Raw genomic sequence first — 16,899 nt, 5'->3', positions numbered from 1 at the left:
AATAAGGCAAGAATAGGCTCAAAGAAGGGCAGCTTAACATGCAATTTCCATTTAACAGCTGAGCTATTCTTGCTCTCTGAGTGCTTTTAGTCGTGCTTATGGGGACGAGAAGGCAGGATTATATTAAAATAATGAAGTATGGATGCACTGAGTGTTCTGTCTTCTCATGCACCCATGTGCATATCATATCTGTTGTCTCTTGAATCTGTGTGTATTTTAACAACTTTGCTAGCCAGTTACTATGGCAAGAACTTGGAAACACGTCCAAACAAGCTGCATTCTGTCTGGTGGGAATGCAAGAAACTTCATCACTTCTGGAAGTTTTCATCATGTAATTAAGATTCTTTTACAGAGATGTCTTTAACACCATCAACGTTATCATTTAGTTATGAAATTCTAAGTCAGAAATAGTAATATAACGTGTTTGAGAAGAACGCATTGCACACCTTGTGGTGCTTTTGTTTGTATGTTCTAGTACCTGGTGAGCCCGCTTTATGCAGTATTGAAAACACAAACAGAAGAAATCTTTCAGGAGCTTCATCAGAGCCAGCTAGATTCTTCTGATACTAATGGGTGGAGCAGCAGCAGTGATGAAGTTCCAGAGAAAAGACTGCGACTAAGCCTGCCAGCAAAGCATCCGAAGAAATCGCCTACACCAGCAGTGTATGCTGCTCATCCAGTAACCGCTTTTATTGTCATCTGGAATAATAACCTTTTTTTTTTTTTTTTGAGAAATTTCTTTGAAACAGTAACAGAGCCTCTGTGAAAGATTCTCCTTCTGAGAGAAGGTTTAAATGATGTTTTGAAGGATTAGAATCAATAGGTGATTTTTAAGCTAAGCTTCAATTGAAACCTGTATTTTTATTTTTAGTATGTACTGTTTTCAGTCATAACATGGGTTAGCTATTTTGCTGTGATGATTGCTCTTTTCTGGCGGTGTAGGGGGCAAGGAGTAACCACTGAAAAATTCCTTTGTGTTTGACAATAATCAATATGATCAAATTACAGACTTAGCCCTTTAAACATGAAATTGAAGAGCACACTGTGGAATGCCATTACAAAGAAAGCTGCATCCTTAATATCAGTCCTTGAGAAAGAAAGTCTGGTGGTGAATATTCTTCAGACTGCAGAAGGAATTGCCATAATTCTGCAACTAGCTGCGTTGTGCATAGTTCATTGTTCTCCCCCAACAAATTCTAGCAGGTAAAGCTTCCAAGATGAAACTGTGAGACAAATAGTGCTTTGTAATTGTTACTATGATTTGTGTAGATTATTTTAATACTTGCCCATTTATCTGGGCAAGTCCTGCTTGTTTTGAAGAGGAATAGTAACATATGTAACATAACAATAACATAGTAACTTCTCTTAGAAGCAATACAATATTAAATGTTTATAATCTGTTGTACTGATTGTAACATTTCTATTTTTAACAGTGTGGATCATAAAGTAACTCATATGTGTAATGCTGACACATGCAAGAATACTCCATGCTCCTTGGATTGTGTAGACAGTATACAATTCACATGGATTTCCTCTGACTTCATCACAAGAGTAGTAAAAGTGTGTGGGAGGCTGTTAGAGGCTGCTACAAAGATGGTTAACCTAGAACAAATGATTGACAGAACAGTGAAAATCTTTGATGCTTTGCTGTATGCACAAGGTAAAGAAAATCCAAATTTCTATTTTTAAGATCTTTGTTTTCATCACTTTTTGAACATGATTTACAAGTCTGTTTCTCTTACTTTTGAGTTCATCTCAACAAGAGACTATATGGAGAAAGTGGATATGTGTAACAAAGTAATCTTTAATGGCTTTTCTTTCTGAAACGCACAAGTGGCATGCTGTGCTACCTATTTCACTCAAAAATTCAAAGCTTCTGATTGTTTTAATTGAAACTTAGCATGCTAACAGTGTACCAAAAATATGAGGAATTCATGTAGATTGGTCAGTTGTCTTGTGTGTTTTTTAAAGAAGCTATTAGTATGGAAAACAGTCAGTCTTCTAAGATTCAACTGGCATTGTGAGTTCAGCTTACTAACCATCCCAAAGTCCATCCACAAGTCGTCATACAAAACCAGAGATACCAAAGTTACATGTGTTCTCCTGCTTATGTATTACATGGTGCTGTTTCATGAGGCTTTTATATTATTTTGATATGACTGCATTATTGTGTGTAGAATGTCAATATTTAAGAGTATCAATGCTATTCTTTGTTGATAGGAAGAAAAATAACATTCTGTAGTAAATTAAAAACATAATAAGCATCTATTCAGCTTACATAAAAAGATTTTTTTTTTTTTTTTTTTTATAACCCCTCACTAGTAAAAATTCCACTGAATGATCAGATTCTTGACAATATATGTGGACTGCTGTCTCTACCTTGGATTTGCAGCCATCCTGATGATTCTTCTTTTAAAACATCTGCTTTTGGGACTGATTTTCTAGTTTTGAGTCAAAAAACTGCACAGAGTTTCTGTAAGTATGTTAAATTATCTAAATATCTCTTAGCAATGATTGCACTATGGTAAAATAGCTTTCTTTGCCCTGTCATAATTATTAACAATAATGTACAATATATATATATATTTTTTTTCCTCAGCACCTCAAACTCAGTCACGCTGTGTGTTCCTTCTATCTCTCTTCCCAAGAAACATTCATCTGGATTGGCGAAAATCCGTTTACTACTGGGCCCTACAGAGTCCCCATGAAGAAATTCGGGCTACTTGTGTGAAAGGATTCTCTTTCCTGCTTCATCCACCAAGTGTGCAGTCTTTCAGTATGATTCCAAAGGCTCTTTTGTACGTATTAATATATCTTTTCTCTTTTCATGCATGAAGAAAACAGCATATATAAGGAATAAATTATAAGCATTGAAATAAATTTCATCCTGAAATTTGTGTTTCATCCAGAGTTTAATAGACTTAAATTTTAGAACTCCTAAGAATATCAACAGAATGTGTATACATGAAGATAAGCTAGCATTCACTTACCAGATCAGTATACAAGTTACTTTGCTACTTGAAGGCCCCATTTCTAAACAATCAATTAAAACTTATGCGGGGAAAAGGAATGTCTTTGTCAGTAAAATATGTATTTGTACGTATATCTTTTTAAAATCTTTCCAGCTTCTCTTCCTTTTGTAAGCATTTCTTGCCCTCTTCTGTTCTATTGTCTGTAGTCTTCAGTTTATTTCTGATGTTTCAAGCACACTATGGCCAATATGGCTTGAGACATTTAAGATAACTTTGAAATCAGTTGAAAAGGAGAAGTATAATCTAGTAAAGCAGATCCTTAAATTGTCCTATAATGTTATCAATATAGTTAGAGAATCCAGACAATGTAGATATCTAAATTTCTGTGCTTAATATGTTGCTTAATTGATTAAAATGGTTTTGTTTTTATGTCAATTTCAGAAATCAAATCCAAGATGAGTCTGATCTAGTCAAGGAGGCTTGTGCTGCTATTGTTGGGAAATTATCTTGCTGTCTTTCTGGTACATTCAGTATACAGCCTCCTTCAGCAGCCTCTGCTATAAAACATGTTACCTGTGATATTTTATGTAACAGCCTCATTGTGACTTCTGCTCATGAAAAAACTTGCTCTGTGCAAGCCTGTGTTTTTAAGCCATTTCTTATTCTCCTTGAGAACAAAGTATCCAGTTCAGTAAAACTAGGTAAGATTTAATTTTACTCTGTACATTCCTTTTATATATTCATATAAAATTATTTATTTAGATCTATCTCTATATATATCTATATATCTATATATCTATATATATATATAGATATATATATAGCTTTGGGTAGGTGGTTTTGTTGTGTTGTTGGTTTCTTTTTTTGTAGCTAAGATGGTGCTTGAAATTTTGTATTTCAGTTTTTATCAGTGACAGTGTTAGACGTTGTTATGATAATCCTTTTAAACTACTGTGGTTAATTTTAATTTCTGGCCACACCTAGAGATGTAATACTTGATAAAATCTAAACATTGAGAAACCAAAAAAAGCTATACAATGTTTACTCTTTTCAGAAATAAGTATGTACTTCAGTGCTTATTTCTATCGTTGTTTTATTTAAAAAATAAATAAACAAAAATATCTTTTTCTTTCCTCCACCAACCCATGCTGCATAGCATTTATAGAAAACATACCTCACCTTTGCAAACATCTGGATTTTAACAGTGATGAGTCAAGTGTGAAGGTTCTTGTTGGGTCATTATTAAATCTAATGGAAGATCCAGACAAAGATGTACGGGTTGCTCTCAGTGACTGCATAAAGAACATATTAGAATCCATAGACTCTGAAGAAGGATTCATAAAAGAGGTGAATTCATATTTACTTATTGTTCTTTTTCTCAACTTCATTTACTAACGTGTTTTGTTTTTCATGTGATCTAGCTCTTTGTTTCAAGAATGAAAGAAGCCTATACACATGCCAAAATATCAAGAAATAATGAGCTTAAAGATACCTTGATTCTCACAACAGGAGATATTGGAAGGTAATTTTTGACAATAGATTGAAAAATGCAAAGTACTGTCAGTTTGTGAGGCAGAGTAACTTTTTGCTAAGTTTATTTATTTGGAGCTCAACCTTTGTCCAGAGTCCTTTGCAACTGTTCTAAGCTTTTGTTGCATATGAAATTTGCATCGTTCTTTTTCTGTGGTACTGTGGCAGGTACAGACCAGCTAGTTATATGCAATGAAGAGTTGTTTAGCATTATGGTAGGTACCTGTTGTTCAGCAGTTTTATTAGTGCAGTGACTGTTTCTCTTTCTAATTACTTTTTATTTGCTTGCTTTTTAAGGGCATCAAAAGGAGATTTGGTACCATTTGCCCTCTTGCATTTGTTGCATTGTTTGTTGTCCAGATCAGCTTCTGTGGCTGGAGCAGCTTACACAGAAATTCGGTCCCTGGCAGTAGCTAAGTCAATAAAACTACAAGCTTTTTTCAGTCAGTACAAGAAACCTATCTGTCAGGTAAAAATAAGAGTTGGTGATTTATAAAGACATTAATTCAGGGGTTTTTTTGTGTGTTTTGAAAATGTTATTAAAGATAAACATTACACTATTTTACAAGATATCTCATAGGGCAGGAAAGAGATGATTTAAAAACAACAATAACAAAAAAAAAACCTGGAAATGAGAAATTCTGGAAATGAGAAATATTTGATCTTGTCATTAGTCTTCTCCCTTCACCAGCATTGCTTTTCTCTTTTAATTCCCTAGATGCCTTAATGCTGACATAAAGGAGCTGTATACATTCTTGCTTTATATGGTACCGTTGTCACTGGAGGCTAGAATGTAAACTTGGAATTTAAATCAAACTTTATTACAGGCATAATAATGATGGTTAACATTAGCTAAAGGCAGAAATTCTGCTTAAAGTAAAAAATACTGAAGTCGGGTTTCTCTAGTTTTGAATGTTCCATTTTGAGTTGTGTGCAGCATCTGAGCCTCTGATTGCAAAATGAAATGCCATTATTAATTCAGTTCTATCATGAAATAATAATCTTGGATCTATGTGCAATACATGAGAAACAAAAACAGATACATAAAAAGAATGAAGCTCATTGGGAGTGAAAAGAGGGAATAATATTTAATATCTATTTCTTCATGCTCAGTTTCTAGTGGAATCCCTGCACTCCAGCCAGATGGCAGTATTGAGTGCTCCGTGCCAGGGTAATGAGCTGCACAAACAAGAAGCTGCTCACCAGAGAGAAATGGCTCTGGACATGTTGTCTGAGATTGCTAATGTGTTTGACTTTCCAGATCTAAATCGCTTTTTGTCAGTAAGTTGGTTAGTCCCTTTTACTACTACTTCTGTGGGAGGCTGTTTGTATGCTTGTGGATTTCTCTTAAGTCCATGTTCCTTTTTGATGTGTGCTACAGATCTGATAATTTTTCTCTAGTTGCTGTTTGTTATATTTAGAATGATTCTGGATTGCTGGAACTAAGAGCTCAAGTATGGAGGAATTGTTTTATAAAAGAGATGCAGTGATGACTCAGCTAATTCAAGTATGATGTTTAATGAACTGTCTGTAGTCTAGAGCGCTAATTGAGTATATCTACATTGATTTAGTGCACTGGAAGGGATTCTTTGTAAAATACAAATAAAACAATCTGTGAAGCTATGTAAGGTTCAGATAAGCTTCTCACTTTTATTTGGATGTTTTAGTACTGGTTAGATTAAAAAAAAAAAAAAAAAAAAAAAAAAAAAAAAAAACCCAACAGTTATTTTAACTGCTTTTTAGATGAAATGTTTCCATCTCAAGTTCTTTCTCTTTAACTATGGCCACACGTAAGAATGTAGATATATGTTGACCAGGACTTGGATTTGGTGTCTTTGGAGGAGGATTTGGTCTGTATTTGTTTTATGTATGGGTTATTTTGATTTGGTTTAATTTAATTCTGGGTTTTATTTTGCTGTTTGCTTTTTTTAATTTATTTGTTGTTGTGTTTAATTCATCAGCGGACCCTGCAAGTGCTGCTGCCTGACCTTGCAGCCAAGGCCAGTCCTGCAGCCTCCATCCTTATTCGAACCATAGCAAAACAACTGAACGTAAACCGAAGAGAGATTTTAATCAACAACTTCAAATACATCTTCTCTCACTTGGTCTGTTCCTGCTCTAAGGATGAGCTTGAGCGGGCACTTCATTACCTCAAGGTAAATTAATGTTTGTTCTGTTCAGATGCAGGTGGAGAGCAATGGTGGATGAACAGTGAATTTTCTTCTTTCTGCTTAATCTAAATAAAAGTATTGCAAAGCACAGCTGGGGAAATAGGTGAAGAAGTTCTTTTGTTATTGTTTATCATCAGTTTCATTAGCTCTGAGTAACTGTTGTGAGGTATTTTGTGAACGTGAAATCTCTGAAGACTTGGATGATGTGATGTTGACCTGACTGGGAGTTTTCTCTATGATTCTTGTGGTAAATCAGAATCCATTGCTTCCTGTCTGTGTGTGCTAATTTCACTGTGGTGAAAGTAAGGCTTGTTTTTTGTTGATTATAGAATGAGACTGAGATCGAACTGGGCAGCTTGTTGAGACAGGACTACCAGGGACTGCATAATGAATTATTGCTACGTATAGGAGAGCACTATCAGCAAGTATTCAATGGCTTGTCAATATTGGCTTCATTTGCATCTCATGATGATCCCTATCAGGGACCTAGGGAAATAACATCACCTGAGCAAATGGTAAGTACACCAAAATATTCATTTGGTTTTGTTTAATATAAATATTTTTAATCTGGAGTCTAGGAGTGAAGACAACTTGATGTTTAACTTAGAAATCCTGTTTGAGACAGAAGTGAAGATGCTGTCATTGCATATCAACTGTTCCTCTAATACAAAAATGCATGGCAAGAATGCATTAAATTAAAAAAAAAAAAAAAAACCAACCAAAAATAAACAAAAAAAAAACCAACAAACCACAGCATAATAGGGATGTCTTTCATGAACACTGCTACTTAAGGAACAGTATACATTTTTAGGGATCTTTGTCAGAATTACCATTTTGTACTTGCTGTTTCATTACTTAAACTGAGCAATTTAGCAATGTGTTAACAATAATTTTACTTGGTTTTTACTTTTTCACTTTTTTCCCCCTCTCTACAGGCTGATTATCTGCAGCCTAAATTGCTTGGTATCTTGGCCTTTTTTAACATGCAGTTATTGAGTTCTAGTGTGGGCATTGAGGATAAAAAAATGGTACGTAAAATTAATATGAACATTAAAACCAAGAAGTAAGAACTACTTCAGTACTCCAGGCTTGCTTTTGTGGCTGGGTAGTTGTCAAGGAAGGCTCAAAAAACAATGAGGTTTATGCATGATTCTTTAAAACTGGTGATCTCACTGTGGGCTGGACTACTGTGTAAGCTCAGAAGTATGCTTTTCTTTTCCTCTTTACTGATCGGCTAATGTACATAACTGAGTCACATACAGTGAATAACACATCACTCACTCAGTAATTGCTGAGGAGCAATCCAAGTGTTTTACATTTACAAAACAAACATGAAAGAAATGACGTGGAGGGGTATGGGAGTCAAGGATTTGAGGGCCTTGAAGTACAAACCTAAAATTACTGCTGAAAGAAAATAGAATGATGCAAATCTAAGGGAAATTGGGTTTGACTTGTAAGCTCAAAGGAGCTATAAGAAGCAAAACAAGAGGGAGACTTGAAAAATGAGAACTCACAGCTTGGCACGTAAGACAAACTCTGCAAATAGTGCTGTGCTGAGTCTGTATACTTCTAACTGTAAGGGAGACCTTTTAGCTACTATACAGAGGCAGGATAGGTAACTTATTTAGGCAGCTATGCAGTCCTGGAGCACATAACGTTGTTGTTTATAGGCTTGCTGTATTTTCTCTGGTGTTCTCTTTCTAGCTTTTTGCTTCTGAGGTATTCTTATTGTCGTACTGTCATTTATTAACCATTTGTACTGATGCTTTCTGAATTTCTTCCTTTACGCATCATTTCTTATCTTGTACCTGCTATTATTTCTATTTTTTTTCTTTTTTGTTGTTGTTGTTTTTGTTTTTCCATGAGTGTATGAGGATCTTCCCTCCAAAGACCTTTTATCAAGATCTGGTTTCTTCCTCTGATAACTGATGTGTCATGCTGGGCATTCTGCTGCCTTTGTCAACCACAGTGTGACTGTGACTGAAGTATCTCCTACTTTTTTCTTTCTTGCGTCTTATTATTTCTCTTAAATCATTCATCAGTCTCAGTGGCAGCTAACCTGTAAACTATTCCCTGAAGCCTGCTATCAATTCTTCTATAAGTTTTACATCAATTCTCTTTGTTTTTAAATGCAATTTTATTTTCTCTGTTTTCCAAATGTCTACTTTACAACTTCTTGAACTTTGGTTGTCAATCATCAGATTTCTGTAACTGTAAACTCCTTTGGTGTCTCAGTTCTTCCCTCATGAATCTGTCGACTGTCTAAACAGTTAAACTTTTATTGTAGCCCTGTCATTCCAGATCTCATTTCTTTTTCTCTAATTGGCAAATTATTTTCTGCAACATGAAACCGTATGTTTTTTAACTGGGATTTTTAAAGTAAAAAAATGTAAAAAAATATATTTTTTTGTCTTGGGATAGACAGAAGGTGCAGTTTTATTACCTCACATGTTTAATGGGTATATGATGTCTTAATCCATGGTAGCTTGGTTGTATTGGCTGCTTGTAGGTGTTTTATTGAGAATCTAACACACCAAAATGTGTTTTTTTTTCTTTACATATAGGCCCTAAACAGTCTTATGTCTTTAATGAAGCTTATGGGTCCCAAACACATCAGTTCAGTACGAGTGAAGATGATGACCACGCTGAGAACAGCTCTAAGATACAAGGATGACTTTCCAGAACTGTGTTGCAGGTGAACTGATCAAGTTCCTAAGCAGTGACATACAAGAGCATTTGTCCTTGAATGCTCTTGTTTTCTTTTAGACAGTAATCCAAAGCACAGAGCTGAAATACTTTACAATACTCCTCACAATTAAACTAAAATATCTTTATGCAGTGAAGAATCATTGATTGCTATTGTTTTTGTGTGTTTTCTTGTGTAGGGCCTGGGACTGTTTTGTTCGAAGCCTGGACCATTCATACCTTGGCTCCCTGCTTAGCCATGTGATAGTAGCTTTGTTGCCTCTTATACATATCCAGCCAAAGGAAACTACAGCAGTATTTTACTTTCTCATAGTTGAGAACAGGTACCACACAAAATATTTTCACTTCGTTAGCTCCTGTAATAGGAATTGCACTGAATGAAATTTGTCCAGTACTGAGATCAGCAAATTTAGCATTTTTCTGTGAAGTAATAACTTGTTTTATAAAATTTCTACTGTAAGTTTCAAGGAGATTTTGAAATTTGACAAAGGATACCCTCATCTGAAAAGATATTCTTTCATTGACCTCATTAATAATATATGATGGTGTGGCCAAGTTACAGCCTCTTCAGAGTGCTTCCCCTGACATCACTACTGAGCTTGTTTTCAGATTCTGTGTTTTTGTTATTGGAATGGAAAACAGTTTGCATCTACGGGCCACGCAGGCAGAATAACAATGACTGCTAGCATTTATCCTAAGGTGGGGAGAAGTATACAGAGTGGTAACAGGAAGGAAATGAAGTCTTTATTTGATTCTATTTTACAAATTAGAGTCGTCATTATGGAGAGCACAGAATTGATCACATCCTTTTTGCATATGATCACACCATCTAAGAGAAAATCAAGGTGTATTACTTTTTTTTGTTGTTGTTCCTTTGTTTTTTTGATACTTTTTTTTTTTAAGATTTGAATTATCATGACTTGAACTTTTAAGCGCAGTGTTGGATCTTAATTTTTATTCGTGTTATTTTTTGTAACAGAATTCTCTAGGAATGGTCAGAGTTTGTATTTTGATTACTTTCATTGGGTTTTAATTTTCCTTGCATTTATCATACCAACAGTTTGCAAAACAAAAGCAGATGTTTTGAATAACAAGACTTTTGTTGCAGCCTGTGGCAGCAAAATTGAAATAGATTCCTTCTTGTTAGTAAAAGAGAACTCATTTTTTGGTCATTTGTTTTCACATTAGAAAAAGTGAAATTGGTTCAAAACCAAATGGGATTATCCTACCTTTTTGAGTAAGGAGTATGGGACCTGATGGAGGTAAATGGCAACCTTGAAAGCAATGGAATTAGAGAGTAATTTAAAGCATAGAGAAGAAATATCTGTATCTTTCAGTAAAAAGACAAATAAATTGTTTTATGTGTACACTTAAATGCAAAACTATCTGGAGTGTTTTTCTGCTTTTCAAGTTTTTGCTTTTTCTAGTTATTATAATTTACTGTTTTAATGGTTTTTTATGACTTTTCAGATCCAACTAATGTTTGAAATGTTCTTTGCAATATTTCTGTGACTGTTAGGGATACAGTACGGGACTTCTTACATGAGATATATTTTCTGCCTGACCTTCCGGAACTAAAGGAAATTCAAGTAGTCCTTCAGGAATATCGAAAGGTATAACTTCTTTCTTTGTTTGTTTCTAGTGTTTCGGGTGGATTCATGTGGAGTAAGAAAAATGTTCTTAAAATCTTGTTAAGCAAGAATAGTATTTATTTGCTTACAAAATAGAACTTTTGTATCTGAAGAATGTTTTATAGATTCTCTAAATTCCAACTTCGCAACTTTTTGAGATAAAATAATGTATAAGGTTAAAAAAAGGTGGTTGACTATGGAAATGAATTTGTTGCTGAATTCATTACTTTTAATTTAATCCCACATCTGTCCCAAATCCTGAATCTGTTTATTTTTATTATTAGTTGGTAGTCTATCCCTTGTACTTACCTTCTGAAGGCAAGCTAAAGAGATAGGAGGTAGCAAGTATTTAGTAGAAATGTTTTTGTTTGTTTTTAAGTGCAAACATAGCACCTTTTAGCTGAGAATGTTGGTAGAAGAATAGGCATTTGTATGTCTCCTTTCTTATGTTCTTTGAAATGCTGTTTAACTGTGTTCCTATTAGATTAGATTAGAATTTCTTTTGTCATATCTTGCTCAGGAATCCTCCAAAAGCACTGACTTACAGACAACGCTGCAGCTGTCCATGAGAGCTATTCAGCATGAGAACGTGGATGTTCGTATCCATGCACTTACCAGCCTGAAAGAAACGTTGTATAGAAATCAGGTATTAAAACCCTCTTCAGTTAATTTCAAGTGTTCTCAAAGGAGCCTCTGGACCATCAACTTTAATGTTACTGTGTTTGCATGAGCTGTGTTATTCTCCTGAACTTATTAATCTAAATGTTACTTAATATGAAAGGCAGAAGGGATTCTTTTCCACTGTGTCACCACGTAACATATAATTTAAAATCAGTCTTTATATGATGCTGATTCAGCAAGAATATTGGTATATTTCTTATCTAAGATGCCAATGTCCTCAGTTGATTTTGAAGGTTTGTTCTTTGTTAGAACATGTACAGTTTTTGCGTCAAGATCAAGGAATTTTATGAGACTGCAGTATTTTAAAGTAAGTGGTATGTGACCACCTCATACCATTCATTTTTTTAATTTCTTTCTTCCTTCTCTGTCTTCCATCAAGAAAAGCTTGAATCTCTTGATCATGTTCAAATAAATTATCTGGACACATACAAACTGCAAAGATATTGCTTTACAAATCTATATGTTTATGATTGGGTTATAGTTATTCAGATCTTGTTATTTTCATGACAAACCTAACATCATGGACAGATAAAATCTGATGTAAGAGGTGACAATGTTGTATAAAAACCTGTCTTTCTCTCTTTTTTTCTTTTTTTTCTTCTTTTTTTTTTTTTTTTTTTTTTTTTTTTTCCCTTAAACTTCCTAGGAAAAATTGGTGAAGTATGTAACAGACAGTGAAACTGTAGAGCCAGTCATCTCTCAGTTGGTTACTGTACTTCTAATTGGCTGTCAGGATGCAAATTCTCATGCCCGACTGCTTTGTGGGGAATGTTTAGGGGAACTGGGAGCCATAGACCCTGGCAGGCTGGATTTTTCAACGAGTGAAACTCAAGGAAAAGATTTTACATTTGTGGTAAGAGGTGTTTCTGTAGTATTTTGTTCAGTATTAAATGTTTGTGGGATTTCATTTGTTTAATTATTTTAAATGTGTGGGACTAGGAAACCTCAGCTTTAGGCTCTTAGAAAATCTCTGCCTGCTTTGTCATCTAAACCAGCTTAGAGACAGACTTCGAAGTGACTATGTGGAGGTTAACGATACAGCTATTACTTTGTTGTAATAAAATTGGCTTTGTGTTTGTGATTGAGGCTGGTGTGGAGGATCCAAATTTTGCCTACGGATTATTGATGGAACTGACTAGAGCATTTCTTGCTTATGCTGATAATGTTCGTGCTCAGGATTCTGCTGCGTATGCCATTCAGGTAAGATTCAATGTTAGATGTTCTTTTATCTTCACAAGTTACTTCCTATCACACTGAATGCAGAATTATGCAATTTTAAATATGTACATTCTGAAGTATGTGTTTAAATCGTTGAACCATCATCTCATACAGTTTTAAATTGCATTGTTAAAGTGATACAGGATAGTGATTTTTTTGTTTTTTTTTTCTTTAAATTCCTCATTGCTCACTTGCCCAAGAAGTATCTTAGTGAAAGCATAGATTTGTTTTTGTTGTGTTATCTGAAGAGAGATATGGTGTTTCAGAGGCTACTAACAGTGTATACATAGTGATTCAAGGTGTAATTCCAAGACTGCTGACTTGAAAATTGTGCATGTAAGCAGAGGTGAAAAACAGCAATTACTCCTAGGAGGATTTCTGCTTACTCTTCTAAAGAGGCAGTAGAAATCAAATATGCTCTAATTTTAAGACGGTAGCCTTCTATGCTGGTTTGCTAACTCCAGGCTGACTTTTTTCTTACTTTTTTTAATCTTTGTGAAAGCTACAATTTCACAAACTTTGTGAAAGGAGGATTTCCTAGATCCAGTAGAAAATGGCCCCATATGGTCAGCGGATTAAATTAGTTCTTGCACCAGAAGGATTCAGACTAACTTCTGGGCCTTGTTTATTGGCAGATGTGAAGAAAATGAGATAATGTGGCCCTAGCACCAACTAGAGAATCTGGGAAATCACTGGTTTGTTAGAATCAACCCGTGGTTAATAATAACATTCATCCAAATCTGGATGAAAATGTTGCAGTTAAAAAATTTCTAACTTCAGCATTCTGTAATTTGTATCTCATTACTTCTGTGTGTATACCAGCTCTCTTTATTACTGCAGTCATCAAATTTTTAATGCTAACTTATTCATGTAAACTATGTCTTTACAGGAGCTATTGTCTATTTATGACTGTAGAGAGACAAACAGTGACTGCCCAGGCTCCAGGCTTTGGAGGAGATTTCCTGAGCACGTGCAGGAAATCTTGGAACCTCACTTAAATACACGGTATAGGACAACTCATGCAATTTTTTTACATAACAGTTTTAAGACTATTTATCTTCCAAGCAGAAATTAGTTTTAAGACTTGTTTCAACAACACTTGGAAGTATACTTTAAAGTCCTGGTAGCACGTTTGATTGTTTCGTTTCAAAATGTTCTAGAATTAAAAGCATGTTGACTACTGAGAGTGTTAATTGTCTTCTTCCTTTAAAGAGGATTCCAGCTGGGGAACTTCATAGTGAATGGCATGATGTTGCTTTTTGTTTGGTTGGTTTTTCTTTGCTATATGTATTTATTAAAATATTACTTCATAAAATATTTTAAAATTACAGGTACAAGAGTTATCAAAAGGCTATAGATTGGTCAAAGATGAGGAAGCCTATTTACCTAAGCAAATTAGGTGACAATTTTGCAGAATGGTCAGCAACTTGGGCAGGTTACCTTATAACAAAGGTAGGAGAATAAGTCTGCTTTATATTGCTATATACAAAACACAGCATTTTAACTGAACTTCTGAAAGTAAGGGATGGGTGAGAGAAATATCCCTCTTCTCTGGAGATATCTTATAGTGCATACTGCAGACTTCTTGCATCATCCCAGTAAAGATGAACTTTTCTTTCCCTAGCACCTTGTTCACTAGACAGACTTCATAGTGTGAAAGCCAAAATTCTAGGAATTTTGTCCAGACTGTTGCATAGCTGCAGGCACTAAGAAATGCCTCTGAAAAGTGTCTGAAATGCTTCTGGAAAACCTTGAGTTATTCTGAAAGATTTCTTTCACCTCCCCACAGCTCATAGCACACAGAAAGTAATTATATGTCTTTGTTGCTTTCTTTTCCTCTTTCCAACATCTAATTGGTCCATGGCAGTTCAGTATCTAAACTGACCTCTTTCTCTTTTAAAGATAAGTTGATTGTCTTTATAACTTCATATTCTTTTCATGCTTTAAGTGCAGATGAGAGGTTCAAAGCAGTAGTAGATTCTTAGTCTGAAGTTTTTTTTTCCCACTGCCAGTTCTTATTGGCGTAGAAGACAAGGAAGAGTGGAACATGCAGGCAATACTTGCCTATTTGTTTTGTAGTATCAGCAATTCATTCATGCAGTGACAGCTCTCTGGCATCTCTGTTGCAGGTTGAAGTCTGAATTTTTTGTTGGAGTTCAGTATCTTAAATTCTGTTCCATCAAATAATTTTGTAATTGTCAACAAATAGAAACCTATTAATTATTCAGGCATTTGTAATTATGCTTTTCTTGAAAATACTGTTTTTCTGTAGGTACGACATGATCTTGCCAGAAAAGTTTTTGATTGCTGCAGTATTATGATGAAGAATGACTATAAAGTGACAATTTATCTGCTACCACACATCCTTGTTTATGTTTTGTTGGGATGCAGTGAGGAGGATCAACAAGAGGTAAGATGTATCAGTTGTTCTTAATGAGAACTTTCAGAATCTCTTCTTTCTAAGAGCTGATCAGCTCTGCAGAATTACTGCAGACCTCCATGAACAAATTATATAGATATCAAACAATTTTTTTGGACCTCTGTATTCTATGGGTTTCTTTGTTTCTTGTGGTTATTTCAGTGGGGCTTAGAAGTGCTACTGTGTCATTAATTATAATTACTGTAGTATCAGGAGCTGGAGTAGTACAAAGAGAGAACACAGTGCAATGAAACAAAGGAATTAATTGAACATGTATGCTTCTGGGAATCTTAACCTCTAATTTTTTTCTTTCCCATGTATACACTTAGAATTTGCTTAGCCACAAGATTAACACAGAGCAGGAGTCATACGTGTCCTGTAGCAGAGCAGAGATAGGACTGTCACGTATATCTGAGAGTTAATCTTACTGTTACTTGGAGTTAGCAGAAATTGAAGTGCATGAAAAATATAGGTTAAATTCCATTTGAAATTCTGAAATGAAAATACTTGTGTTGAAAGATTCTGGGTGTGTAGAAGTATGCAATTAGGAATGTAGTAATCTTTCTTGTATGAATGAGTACATCGATAACAAGTCTGTCATGTATGCTAACTCATTGTTAACTTACTGCTATTGCTAACTCACTAACTATTGCTAACATTGTCTAACTCACTGCCTTACTGAAATGATCAGTAAGCAGGACTTTCAGCATGTTATGTACTTAAATAAAGTACATCTGCAATGTAGTTAAGGTAGTCAATAGTTAAGTCAGCTATCATTTGATTTGTACTTGCAGCAGAATTACAGCAGCATTCATTGTGTTTTGAAACCTAAAATTCCAGTGATCGTGATATTTTCTGAATCCAAGAGTGTGCTTTTCAAATAATTCATCACTATCTAGAGTCTTCTGGTGACTGCTTCTTGGTTTGTTATTTTTTTCCTCTTAAGGTGACAAGACTAACAGAGTTTATAAATAAAACCAACATTATTAAAATATACAATTAAAATGTTTACTACTTTCATTTATTGAATGTTAACTGCAGTTTCCTGATATTTTCATGTCTGTATGGTGCTTCTGTCTTTTATCACATTAATGCCTGTGTAGGTTTACATGGAGATTATGGCTGTCCTGAAACATGATGATCAGTGTAGCAGGAGACTTCAAGACAGTGCATCTGATCTAAGCCAGCTGAGCACGCAGACAGTGTTCTCCATGCTTGATCATCTTACTCAGTGGGCTAGACACAAGTTTCAGATGCTTATTGCTGAAAAAAATACTAGCAAATCTAGCAAAGACAAAAGTGATCTAAAAAGTAAGTGATGCTTGTTTCATTTAAAAAACCATTTACATTCTTCAAATAAACTCCAAGATGTTTTGCTTCACATTATGGCAATGTAAGAATGTGATTTTGCTATAGTGTTACTCTTTTTTATGATTTCTTACTGTCATGTTGTGATTTCCTCAAACCCATGTGATTTCATTGTTTTGAGTCCTATTTTAAGAAACATTGAAATTATAAAATGAAATGTTAATGTTTTGGTAGCTTTCTAAACATTCAATTTATTGCATGCT

General features: G+C 34.7%; 1 protein-coding gene across 1 annotated transcript in view; it reads left to right on the top strand.

The window, feature by feature from the left end:
• The window catches only part of ATR (ATR serine/threonine kinase), a 36,560-nt gene that overhangs the window by 4,745 nt on the left and 14,916 nt on the right, over positions 1–16,899 (top strand). Inside the window, exons 5-27 of the mRNA XM_052686144.1 lie at positions 476–663; positions 1,009–1,203; positions 1,434–1,660; positions 2,323–2,475; positions 2,600–2,798; positions 3,414–3,673; positions 4,129–4,319; positions 4,394–4,494; positions 4,800–4,971; positions 5,616–5,783; positions 6,464–6,658; positions 7,003–7,188; positions 7,609–7,701; positions 9,238–9,368; positions 9,559–9,702; positions 10,899–10,992; positions 11,531–11,656; positions 12,338–12,544; positions 12,778–12,891; positions 13,799–13,914; positions 14,241–14,361; positions 15,182–15,319; positions 16,432–16,639. Coding sequence (XP_052542104.1) covers positions 476–663; positions 1,009–1,203; positions 1,434–1,660; positions 2,323–2,475; positions 2,600–2,798; positions 3,414–3,673; positions 4,129–4,319; positions 4,394–4,494; positions 4,800–4,971; positions 5,616–5,783; positions 6,464–6,658; positions 7,003–7,188; positions 7,609–7,701; positions 9,238–9,368; positions 9,559–9,702; positions 10,899–10,992; positions 11,531–11,656; positions 12,338–12,544; positions 12,778–12,891; positions 13,799–13,914; positions 14,241–14,361; positions 15,182–15,319; positions 16,432–16,639 — 3,727 coding nt within the window. The remainder of the gene's footprint in view (positions 1–475; positions 664–1,008; positions 1,204–1,433; positions 1,661–2,322; positions 2,476–2,599; positions 2,799–3,413; positions 3,674–4,128; positions 4,320–4,393; positions 4,495–4,799; positions 4,972–5,615; positions 5,784–6,463; positions 6,659–7,002; positions 7,189–7,608; positions 7,702–9,237; positions 9,369–9,558; positions 9,703–10,898; positions 10,993–11,530; positions 11,657–12,337; positions 12,545–12,777; positions 12,892–13,798; positions 13,915–14,240; positions 14,362–15,181; positions 15,320–16,431; positions 16,640–16,899) is intronic.

The sequence above is a fragment of the Tympanuchus pallidicinctus genome, unplaced genomic scaffold, assembly GCF_026119805.1.
Source record: "Tympanuchus pallidicinctus isolate F22 unplaced genomic scaffold, pur_lepc_1.0 scaffold22, whole genome shotgun sequence".
Taxonomy (NCBI): domain Eukaryota; kingdom Metazoa; phylum Chordata; class Aves; order Galliformes; family Phasianidae; genus Tympanuchus; species Tympanuchus pallidicinctus.
This window is presented reverse-complemented; position numbering and strand designations above follow the sequence as displayed.